Source organism: Betta splendens, chromosome 8 (genome assembly GCF_900634795.4).
Source record: "Betta splendens chromosome 8, fBetSpl5.4, whole genome shotgun sequence".
Taxonomy (NCBI): Eukaryota; Metazoa; Chordata; class Actinopteri; order Anabantiformes; family Osphronemidae; genus Betta; species Betta splendens.
In genome coordinates, this window is record NC_040888.2 from 3,793,697 (window position 1) to 3,811,672 (window position 17,976).

At 47.0% G+C, this 17,976-nt stretch overlaps 1 protein-coding gene across 21 annotated transcripts in view; it reads left to right on the top strand.

Annotated features, from left to right (window-relative positions):
- cacna1aa (calcium channel, voltage-dependent, P/Q type, alpha 1A subunit, a) overlaps positions 1 to 17,976 on the top strand; it is a 49,273-nt gene that overhangs the window by 15,114 nt on the left and 16,183 nt on the right. For 13 of the 21 annotated variants that reach the window (XM_055510973.1, XM_055510963.1, XM_055510964.1 and 10 more), the window contains 32 exons: positions 1,105 to 1,208; positions 1,568 to 1,683; positions 1,845 to 1,889; positions 1,975 to 2,058; positions 2,342 to 2,548; positions 2,651 to 2,763; positions 2,860 to 2,972; positions 3,053 to 3,184; positions 3,414 to 3,486; positions 3,734 to 3,851; positions 3,943 to 4,010; positions 4,088 to 4,194; positions 5,543 to 5,593; positions 6,405 to 6,585; positions 6,734 to 7,362; positions 7,470 to 7,819; positions 7,911 to 8,046; positions 8,180 to 8,309; positions 8,394 to 8,453; positions 8,585 to 8,691; positions 12,098 to 12,197; positions 12,399 to 12,559; positions 12,645 to 12,785; positions 12,886 to 13,087; positions 13,270 to 13,434; positions 13,516 to 13,626; positions 14,488 to 14,571; positions 16,509 to 16,625; positions 16,746 to 16,811; positions 17,005 to 17,102; positions 17,174 to 17,324; positions 17,405 to 17,532. In XM_055510973.1, coding sequence (XP_055366948.1) covers positions 1,105 to 1,208; positions 1,568 to 1,683; positions 1,845 to 1,889; positions 1,975 to 2,058; positions 2,342 to 2,548; positions 2,651 to 2,763; positions 2,860 to 2,972; positions 3,053 to 3,184; positions 3,414 to 3,486; positions 3,734 to 3,851; positions 3,943 to 4,010; positions 4,088 to 4,194; positions 5,543 to 5,593; positions 6,405 to 6,585; positions 6,734 to 7,362; positions 7,470 to 7,819; positions 7,911 to 8,046; positions 8,180 to 8,309; positions 8,394 to 8,453; positions 8,585 to 8,691; positions 12,098 to 12,197; positions 12,399 to 12,559; positions 12,645 to 12,785; positions 12,886 to 13,087; positions 13,270 to 13,434; positions 13,516 to 13,626; positions 14,488 to 14,571; positions 16,509 to 16,625; positions 16,746 to 16,811; positions 17,005 to 17,102; positions 17,174 to 17,324; positions 17,405 to 17,532 — 4,448 coding nt within the window. The remainder of the gene's footprint in view (positions 1 to 1,104; positions 1,209 to 1,567; positions 1,684 to 1,844; positions 1,890 to 1,974; positions 2,059 to 2,341; positions 2,549 to 2,650; positions 2,764 to 2,859; positions 2,973 to 3,052; positions 3,185 to 3,413; positions 3,487 to 3,733; positions 3,852 to 3,942; positions 4,011 to 4,087; positions 4,195 to 5,542; positions 5,594 to 6,404; positions 6,586 to 6,733; positions 7,363 to 7,469; positions 7,820 to 7,910; positions 8,047 to 8,179; positions 8,310 to 8,393; positions 8,454 to 8,584; positions 8,692 to 12,097; positions 12,198 to 12,398; positions 12,560 to 12,644; positions 12,786 to 12,885; positions 13,088 to 13,269; positions 13,435 to 13,515; positions 13,627 to 14,487; positions 14,572 to 16,508; positions 16,626 to 16,745; positions 16,812 to 17,004; positions 17,103 to 17,173; positions 17,325 to 17,404; positions 17,533 to 17,976) is intronic. The other 8 variants (XM_055510975.1, XM_055510970.1, XM_055510974.1 and 5 more) reach the window with 5 other exon arrangements.

The window sequence follows — 17,976 nt, forward strand, 5'->3', positions numbered from 1 at the left end:
TTATTCGTAATTCAGTGTTAGTTCTGTTAAGTTCTGTCAAACGTATCAATAGTACAACATAACATATATGTTACAGTGTGAACACTCTGCATCTCCCATAAAATGGGACCAGGTTTTGAGCAGTGTCATCATTCATGGCCAGGACTGAATGGCTCTCCGCCGTCATTGGCAACGGTTGCTATGGAGACCAGAGGTGGATGATGGTCGTTGAGTATTGGTGTAGTCATGATGTTTGTCTTCCCATTTATCTGGTCCTCCTCCACTCTTCCATCATCATCGGTGCCTTCCTTTGCTTTTTGTCCCTCTTGCTTGCCGCCTGTCTCTTCGTGCATCCCTCTTTCCCGGCGCTGCTCTATATTTAAAAGGGCCTGTTCAGCCCAAGTTATTCTTGCAGCTGCTGAGGAGGGGAGCGATAAAAGTTTAATGGTAGAAAAAAGGGTGTGCGGTACATTGGGTACGCAGCAGCAGTAGCAGCGTACATGCAGGAAGTAGGAAAGATGGAGGAAGGAGGCGGATGGAGGGAGGGAGGTATCAAAGGAGGGCGCATAGAGAGGGGCTAGAAGTTGTTTAGGGTAAAATGAAGATGGGTGATGAGGACAAATAAGGCACAGGCCCAATGAAAAGGTGAGAGGACTGAAGAAATGAGCCAGTGAAGGGAATGAACGAGAGCAGGCCGCAGAAAGAGGAAACCAGAAGCAGTGATTAAACAAAATGGAAGGCGAGTGTCAGCAGGATGACAGTGAGCGAGAGGAGGAGCGCGTTTATACATTATTTACTCTGCACACGGCAGCTAAGCAGAGTGACAGATATGCATTTACTTATTGAGATGACCTAAAGCAACTTCACGTCAGCCCGGCTGTTGTTTGTTATTTCAATGGACGTGAGCAACGGTTGAAGGCAGACGTTCCACTGTGCACGCGCGTGTCTGCAGATGCAAATCAGAGCAGTCTTTTTTAAAAAGGGTCTGAGTTAATCATAGCTTTGGGTTGTGTTGGGTTTATTAAACTGATTGATCCTCCTGTTAGCGTGGCTGCCGTGGCATCAGGTTTAGCTGCACAGGGCAGAACACGAACACTTCAGCCTCACGTCTGCGTGTGTTTCCAGAGCAATGATGCCTCAGGGAGCGCATGGAACTGGATGTACTTCATCCCTCTCATCATCATCGGATCCTTCTTCATGCTCAACCTGGTGCTGGGTGTGTTGTCAGGGTAAGTGTGTGTACGGTCTCATCCGTTCAATCTCCACGTGCAACACGGAGGTTGGCTCATTTAAAGAGTGTGTGTGTGTGTGTGTGTGTGTGTGTGTGTGTGTGTGTGTGTGTGTGTGTGTGTGTGTGTGTGTGTGTGTGTGTGTGTGCGTGTGCGTGCGTGCGTGCGTGTGCGTGTGTGTGTGCGTGCGCGTGTGTGTGTGCGTGCGCGTGTGTGTGTGTGCGTGTGTGTGTGCGTGCGCGCGCACGCGTGCGTGTGTGTGCGTGCGCGCGCGTGCGTGCGTGCGTGTGCGTGTGTGTGTGCGTGCGCGCGCGTGCGTGCGTGCGTGTGCGTGTGTGTGTGCGTGTGTGTGTCTGCAGGGAGTTCGCCAAAGAGAGGGAGCGTGTGGAGAACAGGAGAGAGTTCCTGAAGCTCAGGAGGCAGCAGCAGATCGAGAGGGAGCTCAACGGTTACCTGGAGTGGATTTGCAAGGCTGGTATGTGGTTGATCCCTCACACTTCACAGCAGCTGCGGCGCACAGGTGTGATTCTCCAAGGAAGGATGACCCTGGATGCTGGAAACCGAGGACGACGAACGCGAGCATGATGAGCGATCTGACCTGAACTCCACACTAACATGTTAGTTTCTGTTTTACAGAGGAGGTCATCTTGGCAGATGATGAGAATGAAAGTGACTACGACGGTATGAACTTGCCTCTTTAACGTCTTCATGTGAAATAAGCCCATCACGCTGTGCGACGGACTGAACACCCGCGTGTCGTTGACAGGCTCCCGCAGAAGAGCCACGAAGAACCACAAAAGCAAAGCAGAGCTTTTAAACCCGGAGGAAGGGGAGGGAGACCTTGTCGTAGGTGAGATGCACGCGGGCGTTTGTCCCATCGCTCTCCCACACGCTCAAAGGCAACGCACAAGCACACAGATGCTATTTCATCCGGCATATCAGCATTATCTGAGCCCCCACCCTCCGAGGGCCCTGCGCCTCCCTCCTCCAGTTACTTTCCTTTTCTGTCTCTCTCCGTCTCGTTTCTGTCCTCGTCCACCGCTACCTGTTTCTCAGAAAACAGCACTAACGGTTTAAAACCGTACTTCTGCAGCTGGTTAATCACAAACCACGCGTCTCGCTTCTCATTTCAGGGTCACCGTTCGCCCGTGCCAGCTTGAAGAGCTCCAAGCTCGAGGGCTCGACGTTCAAGCGCAGGGAGCGACGGCTGCGTTTCCTCATTCGACACATCGTGAAGTCGCAGGGCTTCTACTGGACCGTGCTGTGCTTAGTGGGCCTCAACACGCTGTGTGTGGCTGTGGTACACTACGACCAGCCAGAACCACTGTCAGATTTTCTATGTAGGTGGAAGTAGAGATGCATGTAAACGGGGGGGGGGGGGCTCCTAGTGTTTCTGCTGCCCCTCCTCATCCTCGCTTCCTTCCTCTTCTTTCTGCCCTCAGATTTTGCTGAATTTATCTTCCTGGGGATCTTCTTGACGGAGATGTTCGTGAAGCTGTACGGCCTGGGCCGACAGGCCTACCTGAACTCCTCCTTCAACTGCTTCGACTGCATTGTGAGTGCACCCGCGCGCGAACGTGATGATCTGACGCGTGGCCGTCAGCGTCGGGCGCCTCGCGGTGAATAACCTCACGCCTCACGTTTGCACCAGGTCATATGCGGCAGTATATTTGAAGTGCTGTGGTCCATCATCCAGCCCGGCACCTCCTTTGGCATCAGTGTGCTACGAGCTCTCAGGTTATTGAGGATCTTCAAAGTCACCAAGTGAGTCCGGTTGCGAACGTGTGGAGTTTCTGGCGCTGACGCGGTGTTAGACCCGTTTAAAAACCCACCTTGTCTCTCAGGTACTGGGCGTCTTTACGCAACCTCGTCGTCTCGCTCCTCAACTCCATGAAGTCCATCATCAGCTTGCTCTTCCTGCTCTTCCTCTTCATAGTCGTCTTCGCCCTGCTGGGCATGCAGCTCTTCGGAGGACAGTCAGTGCTCTCTCCTCCGCTCCCATCGTTCCCTTTTAACAGCGTCTATTTAAATTTCCACTCAGATTATTTACTGTGTCTCTATTTCCGTAGTTTTCTCAAATAAGCGCTTGTTGTGCTTGTACAGTGCTTTTCTTTATCTGACTGCTTTCCTTTCCTCACCTCCCCCCTCTGTGCTGCCTCTTACTTCTATTTCCATCTCTCTCTTCCATTATTTTCTCCCTTCTAGGTTTAATTTTGAAAATGGCACTCCTCCGACCAACTTTGATACCTTCCCTGCAGCAATAATGACAGTGTTCCAGGTGAGCAGAGAAGATGATGCATTGTGAAGGGGAGGCAAAGTGGGAGGGAGGCAGAATGGGCAGGACTGGATTAGGAGCGAAAGATTAACGGACTAAAGAGGATTTGCACACGAGGAGGAGATATGAAATATGGAATTCTTAAATATCATTAGGCGAATGCTTAATTGCGCTGAACCTCGTGTGTGTTTGAGGTGTTTGCATTTGGTGAACGGTGCTGCCTCTGACCTTGTCCCGCTGTGTGTGTCAGATCCTGACCGGCGAGGACTGGAACATGGTGATGTACGACGGCATCAAGTCTCAGGGTGGAGTCAATAAGGGCATGGCCTTCTCTGTCTTCTTCATCGTGCTCACGCTTTTCGGCAACTGTATCTTTTGACAGTGACAGACGCATCGATCCTCCATCGGCTCCGTTGCTCTGTGTTCGTGTTTTAACCTCTTCCTTGACTCCGCGCTCAGACACTCTGCTGAATGTATTCTTGGCCATCGCTGTGGACAACTTGGCCAACGCACAGGAGCTCACCAAGGTACGGCCCCTCACAGCCCCCCCACGCTGACGCCCCCCACCCCCACCCCCCACTCATCTCTGTCTGATCCCCTGAAGGATGAGCAGGAGGAGGAGGAGGCTGCCAGTCAGAAGCTCGCCCTGCAGAAGGCCAAGGAGGTGGCTGAAGTCAGCCCGCTGTCCGCTGCCAACCTCTCCATCGCGGCGTGAGTTCCTGCCTCCATTGCTCTTCATAGAGTTGCATTTGCAAATCACACAGGATTCTCTCTTGTCTCCTCTGTTAACATCCTTTTCTCTCTGTCACGATCATTTGTGCATAATAAACTGTACACACGCACGCGTATGCACGCACATACGCACACACATGCACGCACGCACACTCACACACACGTGTGTGTCGCATTGATCTGGTCCAGACCTCCCACGGTCAGCGGAGTCATAGCGTTTGATCTCGTTGCTGTGCGAACACAGGGGTCTTTCCTTTCTCCTCCTGGTAAAGTTCACACACTCTCACACAACCACACACTGCCGTTCATCCATGAAAGAGCCCGGGTCAGACACACAATGCACATGCACATCGCTGACCTTTCTCTTTCTGAGGCTCTGGCCTCTCTTAACTTTGTGTCACACATACAGTACAACAACTCAACAGCCTGATTCAAAGGTAAACTTTAAATTATCCGGCACATTCCTAACATCGCCGTCATTCTATATATTTTTTACTTTGTTCACTTCACTGTACTGTGAGTATTTATGTGTTAGTAGTGTAGTGTTGTGTAAAGTACTTAATTTCTACAGTGCATGTGTCTGGATGTGTGTGAGTGAGACAGCGTGAAAGCTTCGTTTACATAATGAACTAGTATTATGCAGCAAACGCTTCAAGGTCCTTTGCCTAAATATTTACCAAGAAATCTATACAGTTGGGAGAAAGACAGTTTGCATTTTATTCTTTTTTACGTAATTACTTGTTGACTCTTATTACTCTTATTATTCTTTTTTAAGTATTTACTTGTTGACTCTTATATACCTTTATTTACTTAATTTATTTAACTACGAAAAGTCCAAGTCTCTCACAGACGTCCTTCATTTTTCTCTTCTACTCAAAGCAGTGACATTGTTACTAGGTTGGCCACTGGCTCTTTGTTTTTTCAAGCAAGGGTTTTAAAATTTCATCAGTGGTGCATGAAGAATCTCTTAAGAAGCTTCTACAATAGATTCAAAGATGAAGCTGCCACGACAGCAAATCCATGGAAAGACATCCACGAAGACTACGTACCATGAACTAGTACTGAGTGTTTGTGTGTGGGGGAATGTAGGTTCATGTTAGTTGTTTGTGTGTGAAGGGTTACATTCCAAAATGATGAATCTTTTTTTTAGCAAAAATATTGGCTTTTTTAGAAATTCGTCCCTCGTTTGCGTTTGAGAAATCGGTGTTTATTGTAGGATATTGGCTCTGCATCATGTTTTGCCAAATGGCTGAACAGCCCATTTTGGAATGAAATCCTCCCTCTGTTCTTTCGTGTCATCTCACTCACCAGCTGTTTCCCTCCTCAGCAACAAAGTACACAGTGAGTGTCACAACGCTACCGACCCCTTTCTGGACTGGTATTTATTTATTTGTTTATTCATTTCTGAATCCCTTCTGTTCTTTGACCATCCAACCATTCCTTTGGTTTCATTTGTTCTAGAAGAACTTCCTTCCTCATCCCTTTTGTTCTGAACCATTCTCTGAGTTACACACTCTGCTTTTCTTTAGCTGTTTCTTGTGTTGGCTAATTTTTTTAGGTTACACTTTCTGTTGCCTGCACTGCGCAGTACGGCTGTTGCTTTACTGTGGTTGACTTTTGGCCTCCCGAGGAAACAAGAGTTTAGGATTTGTACTCATAGACGTGTTGGAGGGTGATAGAAGAGGTGGTCACAGGAAGCTGTGTGTGTTATTCTGTATGTTTAAATCATGCTCAGTAAGTCCAATCCACAAGGGAGGGGGGTGGGGGGCATCTAGGCTTTTTTGTCTACATAAGTCTTGTTGCTCTAATTATTATATATTTAGCTTAATTACAGATTTCGTATATAAAACATGTAATTCTGACCTTGCCTCAGTGTTATCCTCCATTTTGTGTCCCCACAAGGTTTACCAAAGTAGGGTTGTGCTTCCCTGTGCTTTGGCAAGCTATGTAGACACCCACAGCGTTGCTCTGTTGAGCTGTCTTGTTCTGTAGGTCCAGCCAAATGGTCTGTTACATGTGTGTGGCCCCCAGTGTGTGTCTACGTCCTGGCTATTTTCTGTACTATATTTTTGCTGTTGGTTTTCACATCATTCTCATGTCTATGTGTGTATTAGCATGGCGGCACATCCCTGCACGGGTATTAATGCCGTCAAACCCCCGCTCCTTCTCCATCCTGCTTCGTCTTTCAGCAAGGAGCAGCAGAAGAACCACACGAAGGGCGTCAATAAGTCAGTGTGGGAACAGCGCACCAAGGAGTTAAGGAAGCAGACGCTGGCCTCCAGCCGCGAGGCCCTTTACAACGAGCTGGACCCCGATGACCGCTGGAAGGCAAGAACAGGGAGGGAGGAGCACAACAATGTAAAGGACAAGGCAAAGAAAGGCCCCTAGACTTGTGCTCTCATTGTACACAAGTGATGGCTACAATATCCAAAGCTCATAATGATCTGGAGTTTGTCATGGATGAACAAAATATGTGCAGTTACAGAGCTCATTTCTTCTTCCTCTCCTCTTCTTGCAGGTGAACTTTTCTCGACACATCCGTCCAGACATGAAGACTCACCTGGATCGACCCCTAGTGGTTGACCCGCGTGAGAACCGCAACAACAACACCAACAAGACCACGCCCAACAATTCGGATCTTTGCTACAGCCAGCACCATCCTGCTAACGAGCTTCACAAGCAAACGTGCCTCCATGAACACGGTGGCCAAAAAGTGGAGGGAGGAGGAGGAGGAGGCTCAGGGCAGGCCAGGCCTCCCCTAGAACGGGGCGAGTCGGCCGAGAGCAGGCGGAGCCATAAAGGTGAGCACCACCGCCACTCGTCTCAGCTGCGCCTGGATGCCACAGTGATCCCCGGGCCAGGCTCAGAAGAGAGGCCGTCCAGGCGTCACCACCACACCCGGAGTGGGAGCCGAGGCGGGGGGCAGTCGGAACACAAGAAGCCCAGGTCGCATCGGAAGAATGCCGAAAATGGTGAGGATGGCGGCGGAGGAGCTGGAAAAACAGGGAGGCACAAAAGCAGGGGGGTGGACAGAGGTGGAGAAGGGGAGCAGGATGGAGCTGGAGACGGCGAACGAAGGCCTAGGAGAAGTCGCCACGGAAATCAAACAGATGGCGAGGGCAAGAGGATATGCCAGCACAGGAGGAAGTATGTCCAAGACTCTTGTGCCTTTAGAAATCAATTAATCAATCATTTTTGAATATCCTGATATTTGTCTGTTCTCCTCTCAAACTTCTCCCTTTCCCTCTGTCTAGGGATTGCAGTGTCCCTAATCTCTCTACCACACGCCCCATTCAAAAGAGCCTCTCCAGGCAAGGCAGCCAGTACAGTGAGGACATGGACAACCTCATGAACACCAAGCTGGTCTCAGGCTCTACCCCTCCTGGGGAAGCACATCCCAACCCAGTTGCCAACCGTGCTGTAGTCCCTGGCTTCGGATCCGCCACCCATCTTGCTCACAGTGGCACGCACGGGAGTTTAGTTAGATTAGATAGCTATGGGAGAATCGGGCATCAGCGCACAAACAGTGTCATCAGGCTGCCCCACCCCGACTACATGGCTATAGATATGCCAATTTTCCCATCGACCAACGCCATCCTGCAGGGTAAGAGCGGCAGGATCACTTGGATTTCTTTATCTGTACGTTACAAGCTGTTCTTCTTCACTGGCTGTTTGTTGTATGTGGTGTCCTTCAGTCAATAAAAACGCCAACACAGAGCCGCTGCCAGCGAAGGAGGATAAAGACGATGATGACGATGAGAAGGGAGGTGAAGGAGGACCTAGGCCCATGCCTCCCTTCACCTCCATGTTCATCCTGACCACGACCAACCCGTAAGTTTGATTCTTACAAATACTTGTGGGAATTAAAAGTGCAGGCATTTCAGTTTGCTGGATTTCTGTTGAAATTTGGATTTGAAACTAAATGCCTGATGAGGAAGAGTTACATACTTCGCATGTCTTGTAGATTTCGACGGGCATGTCACTACATCTGCACCCTGCGTTATTTTGAGATGTGCATCCTGCTGGTCATTGCCATGAGCAGCATCGCTTTGGCTGCTGAGGACCCAGTTTGGCCTGAATCTCCTCGCAACAATGTAAGAAGACTTGTTAACACTGACCGGTTAGCACGGATTCTTTCTCTCCACCTTTTTAACTGTCACACCGTCATGTGTGTGCAGGTTCTACGCTACTTCGACTACGTCTTCACTGGAGTTTTCACTTTCGAGATGCTCATAAAAGTAAGGTTACAACCCCACTCAGGAACTCCTACTCAGCTGATGAGGCCAATAAATCAGCCTCCTATGGTTGGATTCTTTATTCAAGGTTTTAGTCCCACATCTTCTCAACAACCTGTGTTCTTCTCTTGTAGATGGTGGATCTGGGCTTGGTCTTGCACCAGGGCTCTTATTTCCGGGATTTGTGGAACATCCTTGACTTTATTGTGGTTAGTGGTGCTCTGGTGGCCTTCGCCTTCACGTAAGTCACCCTCCTGCTGTACCTCCCCCATCCTGTCCTGTCCTCTCTACGGCTTGTCTGTTGCCTCACTGGCACTTTGGAGTGCAGCCTCTCCTGTTACTCCTCTTTCATGACCCATTGCTCCTTTTTAGGCTTGTTCTGCTTTTCTTTCTCCTTTTCTCTCTGCTTTGGTTTAGTTTACGTCGTATCTGTTTCATTTCTCTACAATTAGACATCTTCTCTGCCTTCTTTTTTGGCTCTGTCTCCCAACCCTATAATTTCTGGACCCCACCACCAACCCCCTACGCTCCTATATATTATCAAATACCCCTTTCTTTACAATCCACCTCATTCCTGTCCTGTGAGAGGTGAGGACCACCCTTTGCACCTGTAACCCTTTAGTGCCCAGGACGTTCTAAAGTTAACAGCTCCGTACAAAGCCAGACCAGGTCATGGTGAGCTTGCTCCCAAATACCTCCACGTCAAAGCAGGTACTATAAACCCTAAATAATCTGCATGACTGTAAGGATAAGATCTGGTTATTGTTATTATTATGAGTATGATTCTGGGTACAAAGCATGGTGTGTTGTATCAATGACAGTGCTTAATAATGCCTGACACAAAATCTCATACAAGTCATCTACAGAGGGCAACATTTGTTTTGTGGGGAGTAAGTGTGAAGAAGCTGCATCACAGGATACAGGAAAGGAGTTTTGTTTGTTACTCTGCAACATAATAGGACAAACCAGAATACAGTGTGGGACTTGCAGTTCATTGATACCAAGCTTTTGACGTATGCTCAATCCAACACATCCAACAACCACCATAATTTAGCCTCAGTGTAGTCTACTTGTTTTTGCCATAAGGTCCAAGATATTTGTGCAGCTGCATAAGTCAGATAAAACTCCAATAACGGTCTCCATGCCAACGTATGGGAAAGACTAAGTGACATAAATAATTGAATGCATTCTGCATGATGTATTTGTGGTTCACTCATTTGAGTTATACGGTGATGGGAAGTTTTTTCGAATATAAATCAAAGAGGACCCATCCATTTAGTGTTTATTTGTTCCTTTGGTCTAAAAACAGTGTATCTTAGCTCGTCTTCTCATCGTCTAAGAATGTTCTCATCCTTACCAGATAGTCAAGGTTTACTACAACCAGCATGCGTAAGGACTTATAGCAGGTGCTCCAGGGTTCTGGTGGTGGCGCCCTATGTGTTATTATACTGTTATTTCAAAATCACATTTATTGTGTGTGTTTTTACAAAGACTCTTTCTCCTAATTTCCTGTTGTGTATGTGGCCCATAAATGTTTTCTGTCTGTGCACATTGTGAACTTTTGTGTCTTTTGTTTTCATATCTCAAAATGCCAAATAAGGTTGATAATGTAGTTCCTGTATTTCTAATTTGTAAAGGATTTACTCAACAGTAAATTTCAAGTTAACAATGAATAACTCTGGTTTATACTGTACAGTAGGTTCAAAAGTGGACAAATTTCCCAAACAATCAAATAACTCAGTTTCGACCAATAAAATCAGCTGTGACTACAATGGAGGTTAATGACACTAAAGGCCGACAGGAAGAGTCAAACCATTCGGAAGAGAGTCGTACACATGCAGATAGTGCCTTAATTCAATTGGTGAAAATCAAACATCACTCCAGAAGGGCTCAGCAGTCTCATTGGAGATGTTTATCGCTCCTTTAATCCAATTAGTCTGGTCTGAGGGCTGCTGGTGTCTTGGACCGCTTGTGCCACTGTCAAATTTCAGCAACAGGGACGCTTCTGAGGCAAAGTGTGGTTAAGTTTGAATGAAACCGTGGCATTTAGTGTCTTTTTTTATGTGGGTTGTTGTTCTAACAAAACGTAGGGCTTGTGTTCTCTTCTCTCTTCTTCGCTCTTCTCTCATATGGATGTTTACCCTCGAAATCCCTCTTTTCTCTGTGTCCCATTCTGTCTCCTTCTCCCACGCTGTCTCTCTGTGTCTCTCTGTCTCTCACCCCTTTCTCCATCTCTCCGTCTGGACCACCAACAGCGGCGGCGGGTAAAGTTCTTTCTTTTTCCTTCCTCATCTTCTCCTGCAGCACCGCTGTGCTTGTCCTTCTGACCACGGACCTCTCTTTCCTTCTCATCCATCCCTCATCACAGTTGTACTTGTCTGTTCTTCCCTGTTTTTCCATTGTTCACCATGGAACAGCTCTGACTCAAACACGACTAAACCTCAAGTTGACTTGTGCCGGCTCAGCAATACAATCACACAGAAAACATGGATTTTGTGCTATTACCAGGTTTATATGCTTAGAAATAGGCCGGTTTAAACTGTTTTTTTAACTAGTCCAGCACATTTCGTTATCACAAACGTTTTATATTGGTTCTGTAGATTTGAGGTATGAGGTATTTTATTATGTAGTATAGGTTTGTTGAGTCTCAGCCTTGATTACAGATGACAAACACAGGGGATTTTAGAGTTTTTCAGTGTTGTTAGAGCACATCCGTTCTCACACAGACATCTACTGTAGAACATCAGGGTGAGAAAACAAGAGGTTTGACTCAGCATTATCTTTGTCTTTGCCGAAAGGCTTACAAGACAAGATTCCATGCTGTTTGAACAATGACTTGATCCCAACTAATTGTAGTTGTAGACTAGAATTTATCGCCATTAACGGGTTGAGCCATCAAAAGAGAGAGTTTAGCTGTTTTAACCACATACAGTATAACGTCATTTACTCAACTACATTGTGAGTTGCTGAGTATAAATACTGCTTCTACCATATCAGGCTCCCTCTAAGCGTCGATCCCAACGAAGCTGATATGATGGAGCTGCAAACCGTCAACATTGGGTTGTCGTGTCTCACTGAGACCGCAGCTACTAAACTCTCTCTGAAAATGTCTCTGTGTAGACTGTAGTTCACCATCACTCGATCTGCTGCTTAGAAGAACAAATATTGCAGCATGAAAAGCAAGGTTTCAATGCAGCATGAATATATTTCACCGTTAGCTGCGCATGCGTAAATTGAGGCTTTTTGTAAAGCATTGAAATACTGTAACAAACTTAGACAGGCGAGTTATTCCCATAGCATGTACTATACAGTAGTTGTACCACACCGACTAATTCTAGCATGCAGCTACAATGCTAACCTCACATTTAGAAATAAGGCCGAGGTGTAATATGATAGCAATGCTGCATGTGTTGCTATGAACTTACCCAGACGCAGTTACTCGTCGAGAGTTAACTCGGGCACAGGTCTCATGGAGAATGGCTCCCCACTGCCATTCTGGAACCCAGAAGGCTGAGCCTGTCATGGTCCGGAACTCACTAACGCTGTTCAATTTGTGTGTGTGTGTGTGTGTGTGTGTGTGTGTGTGTGTGTGTGTGTGTGTGTGTGTGTGTGTGTGTGTGTGTGTGTGTGTGTGTGTGTGTGTGTAGGGGGAGCAGTAAGGGAAAAGACATCAGCACTATAAAGTCCCTGAGAGTCCTCAGAGTGTTACGACCCCTGAAGACTATTAAACGTCTTCCCAAGCTCAAGGTACGTCCTTAAAAGAACAAATCATGGCACAAAGAAAAGCTGCTCAAATGTTTTTCAGAAGAAACAAACCTAGATGTTATTCCCTGGTCACTGCAATCGCAATCCTGTAGCTCAGCTTTTAAGGCGCTAAAGAGAAGACACACAGAAGGAGGAGCTGAGAATCCTGAGTCTGAAGTGTTTCTCTCCATCCCTGACCCTCAGGCTGTGTTTGACTGCGTGGTGAACTCTCTGAAGAATGTGCTCAACATCCTGATCGTCTACTTGCTCTTCATGTTCATCTTCGCTGTGGTGGCCGTGCAGCTTTTCAAGGGACGCTTCTTCTACTGCACAGACGAGTCCAAAGAATTCGAGCGCGACTGCAGGTCGGAATAGACTGAGCGCAATCCACTCCCGTCCCCTCGGGTATGAATCTGTTTGCTTATGATTTTTGACGATGGTGCGTTTCAGGGGCGAGTATCTGGTGTACGAACGCGATAACGAAGTGAAGGCGCAGAGGCGGGAGTGGAAGAAATACGATTTCCACTACGACAACGTGGCTTGGGCCCTTCTCACCCTCTTCACTGTGTCTACTGGAGAGGGGTGGCCGCAGTGAGTACACGTTAGCCGCATGTGACGCCTTCACACGCTCTAACATGCTAACAGGCTAACATGCTAACATGCTAACACGCTGCCATGCGCTCATCCACAGGGTGCTGAAGCATTCGGTGGATGCGACCTATGAGAACCAGGGCCCAAGCCCAGGATACCGGATGGAAATGTCCATCTTTTACGTGGTGTACTTCGTGGTCTTCCCCTTCTTCTTCGTCAACATTTTCGTGGCTCTCATCATCATCACCTTCCAGGAGCAGGGGGACAAGATGATGGAGGACTACAGTTTAGAAAAGAACGAGGTGAAGGAGGATTAAAGAACCGAGGGCGGATCCAGATTAGGAGCGTTTGGAGGGTTTTTGGAAGGAAGGGATTACAATTCCTGAGCAGAAAAGTCGGGGTAGTTGGAGATTCATAGGGAAGATTGTATTAAAAATCACATCACAGGAAACAGAACAGAGTTTTGTCCCTTTCTGTTTTGCAGAGAGCCTGTATAGACTTCGCCATAAACGCCAGGCCCTTAACGCGCCACATGCCCCAGAACAAGTTGAGCTTCCAGTACAAGATGTGGGAGTTTGTGGTGTCACCGCCCTTTGAATACACAATCATGGCCATGATCGCGCTCAACACAGTGGTGCTGATGATGAAGGTATGGCTTCCACACACATGAAGCAAACAGCTTCCCCTTGTCGCGCTGACCCATCTGTGTGCACGTGTTCCCTGTGTGTAGTATGACGGCGCCTCCGACACCTACGAAGCCGTGTTGGTCAACCTGAACATCGTGTTCACGTCCCTCTTCTCCTTGGAGTGTGTACTCAAGATCATCGCCTTTGGAGCACTGGTGAGTGTGTGTGTTCCAGCATCACTGCATGGGAACAACTTAATCCAATAACAGATTATTGTCACTGGTGTACAACAATAAAGATGGCATCTGGCACAGCGGTTGAGATTCACTCAACAAATATGAAATCCAGACCTTATTACCTGTTTCTAACCCCTTTAATGAACAACGTCGCCAGTTGAAGGAGAGTCTTAACGGCGATGGCTTAGGGATGATTCTGGGGGACGTTTGATGCACTAATTAAAACGAGGAGCGGGAACGACAGATAGGCGTAAGACGAGAAGCAAAGATTACAGGGTGGAGATTAAGCGGAATAGGATTTGGATGTGGCTGACACACACTAGCTTCCAGAAACCCAGCGGCCACAGAGACGTCCGTACCTGCGCGTCCGTCCATCCGTCCATCAGCCCGGCTCATTCTAACAGCCGCCCTCCGTCCTCGCTCCACGTCCCACCACTGGGCTAATGCACAGTTTGGCTGCAGGCATCACGTGGGTGTACGGGAGGAACGGCAGTGGGTTTGGCTCAGTAGCATTTTCCTCTCACTCCTGTCTCTCTGTCTGAGTCGCCCTTTTAAAGCTTTTGATGATTTTAGTTTTGTTAATAAATCTGTTTGAAACTAATGTAAATTCAGTCTGACTGTGGTTTATAACGTATGTTCTGTCGCCGTCCGGTGCAGTATGGGTCGTCCCCTGTCTGCTGGCATCCGTCCCATCACTGATGCCCCATTTGTCTCATCCAATCATTGGACTCACTCGTCTTTTTACATCTACTTTTTGCCCTTTTAGCTCACTCCCATGACTACTTTTATTTTTCCCTACATTTCTCACTGTCTCCTCTGTCTCTCCCTTTCTGCTCCCAGAATTATTTCAAAGATGCCTGGAATATTTTTGACTGCGTGACCGTTCTGGGCAGCATTACTGACATTCTCGTGACGGAGCTTGGGGTAAGTAGCGGGATTTTGCATCTGAGACGCCACTACTACAAACTGTAAACATACAGACGCAACGTGATATCAACAGTGTCTGAGTGTGTGCTTTTTTTAACATCAGCGTGTGTTTGAGGGTTTTTCCACGTCTGTCCTGTTGTCTGACAGACACACAGCAGAGTAGAGCAGTGAGCATGAGTTAGAGGCCAGCGTCGAGTCTGGCGCTGTTCAGTCATGCGTGAACATCTCTTGAAAGTCTTATATAATTGTCCCAGTTGGTGGGGCGAGACAGATTCCAGGTAACCTGAGCCACTGATAGCAACCAGTTTCTGAGAGCAACCTGATACTCGCTTCAATCCCAGACTTAGTTACATCATCTGTCTCTCAAGGCGAAATGCTCTAAATTGCATTTGTCCAAGCTGCTGATTCTCAACATGGCAAGTGATCAGATAGAACATGGAGTTGTTAGCTTAATCCAAAGCACTTGACATGAGTGAATACACCAGTACAGTGTTGTTGCATATGTTGTCAATGTAATGACTGGTGATTTCTTTCTTTTTTATCTTTTTTCATGCTTTCTTTAAATCGCCCACAAACTTAACGACGATCTGCTGTTATCTACTTTGTCCCGTCCCCTTCCGTCCCCAACATCTACTGCGTCCTGTGATTCCGTCCAATCAAAATGCACTATAAATCCTCTGTGTCCACCCATGACAACCGGCTTGGTCAATCTCTCTGGTTGTTCTTCAATCCAACCAAAAATCCAAAAATTGGCTGCTATAAACCATATATCTGCAACATCCTCATGTAGATGGTTTGTAATTTTTTGGAGCTATTATTTTACTGCATCCGTTTCAACTGCATGTGTGAAATGTGCACGTTTAGCTTGACGCCCATCACCAGAACCCTGAACTCTGAACTTCTACATTTAAGTTTTCTAACCAGTCAATATCACAGTATCTGCTGTGTATATATACATTCAAATATATATATACTGTGTAGTACAGGAATAGGTTACTGTATTTATCCATGGATGGACATACATCCAGGCCCAGATACGTGTCTATGACAGTGACAGGTCCATATTCTAGTCTAATGCTAGCATGCTGCCCCTTGCATGTCCTATTAGAGCTAATTGTCCACACCAACGCACACAGCACTTTTACTATATATAAAACCTAAAAACCTATATGTGCCTGCATTTCCCCCTGATGAATTCTCAGTTTTCTATATTGTTCTATAGTTCTATATAAGTGGTTGAAGAACTCTAGTAAATTGTGAAATGCCCAATAAAAAACCCTAAAAACCTCCAAAGGTTAGCTTAACTAGCTAGAAGAGAAAGACGCCTCCGGGTTGTCCTTCAACCACGCTGACCTTATTGGATTCCACTCCTGCATGTCATGAGATTTTGCAGCCAGTTCTTTCGATTAGTGCATCTGCTGCTGTTGTTGCACATCTGCATGTTGTGGGTTTGATTATTAATAAATAAAACATTGGATATGTTGCCTGGAGAGAATTAGTGCATTTGGTTGTCCTTCCCAGAGAGCGTCCCAACCTCCCTGCACTTTTACTGCGCACCATTCCTACCACGACGACTACTACATGAATCAATTGGATGAAGCCAGTTCCATTTTGGATGATTTCCTTTTCCCTGTGTTGTTTGGTTTGGTTTGGTTGTATCTAATTTGACTGTTTTGAAAAGCTTGTTGGGGCCTTGCTGATTTGAGTTTGCTTTGACTTGTTCGGCTCCTGATCGTTCAGTTTTAACTTTCTGTTGATGTTGTTGTCTAAGGTCAACTGTTGCCCTACAGCTAACTCCTCCTTTCCTGTATTCCATCCTCATTCTCCCCTTTCCCCTCCTGCTTCACACTGCTCCTTCAACCTCTATTCCCAACCCTTTTTCCGCCTCTCTCTCTGTCTGTCCTCCTCCTTTCTCTTTACGTTGTTGGCTGTAGAATAATTTCATCAACCTAAGCTTCCTGAGGCTCTTCAGGGCAGCTCGTCTCATCAAGCTGCTGAGGCAGGGAGAAACCATTCGCATCTTGCTCTGGACCTTCGTTCAGTCCTTCAAGGTTGACATGAACTAATGCAGCCTATCATACATAATCATATATGCTGTGGAGTGTTTTGTGTGTATAAATAGACACTGCCTACGTACAAACTTAACACCAGACAATTTGTTTTGTCTTTAGGCACTGCCTTATGTCTGCCTCCTCATTGCCATGCTGTTCTTCATCTACGCCATCATTGGGATGCAGGTGGGTGAGAGCCTCAAGCTAAAATATTAAACAGTGCTTTTGGGATGTATTAAAAGGACAATGATGATAAGCAGATGGACAACTGGAGAGAGGATGAGGAGGATAATAGAGACAGTGTTTATGAAGGCGGTAGCAGTGATGTTATAAAAGGTGACAGGTGAACGAGTATTAACTGTACAGATGCATTCAACAGCTCTTTGGAAACATTGCTATTGAAGAAGAGGGCGAGAGTGCCATTAATCAGCACAACAACTTCAGGACCTTCGTCCAGGCGCTCATGCTCCTCTTCAGGTGCGGTCTGCAGCGTGTTGTGTACACTCCGCCACAGCTCCCCTCTCACCTCGGGGTCGTGTCGTTTGCAGGAGCGCCACGGGGGAGGCGTGGCACGAGATCATGCTGGCGTGCCTGGGGGGTAAGGAGTGCGACCCCCTGTCAGGGAACACAGAGCCGGAGTGTGGCAGCCAGGTCGCCTACCTCTACTTTGTCTCTTTCATCTTCTTCTGTTCGTTCCTGGTGAGCCAACACCACGCACTCCAACATCCCATCCCGTCGAGCTGAAAACCGGTTGTGATCGTCGCGTTTGTGTTGTGTAGATGCTGAATCTGTTTGTAGCCGTCATCATGGACAACTTTGAGTACCTAACTCGAGATTCGTCCATACTGGGACCGCATCACCTGGATGAGTATGTCAGGATCTGGGCCGAGTATGATCCTGCTGCTTGGTGAGTGGCGACATCACAGTCCTCACGTGCAGATATACATACACACACTACGTAGGAACACACGGTCCTAGTATCATTATTTTAGAAATATTTCATTATTAATTATTAAATTAGATATTGTTATTTTTCTTCTTAAAAATTGTTAACTCATTTCAGCATTTCTTTTTTGATTTGTGTCAGTTAATCAATGCAATATAGCTTAAATGCCATCAACCAGTTAAAACAGCTGCACGAGGGCTGTGACCTGTCTGAAACTAGTTGTACGACCCCTTCTTCCCTTCCTCCCCCTTACTTGTAAATTGTCTTGGGACGCCCTTTACATCGTCCAAATCCTCCCTCTCTGGAATCTGCATACTAGTAACTTAATGGGCAACGTCTACACCACGAACGAGCCTCCTCTGTCCAGCTGTGCAGTCTGACCTGTAGACATGCTAAGTTCCATGG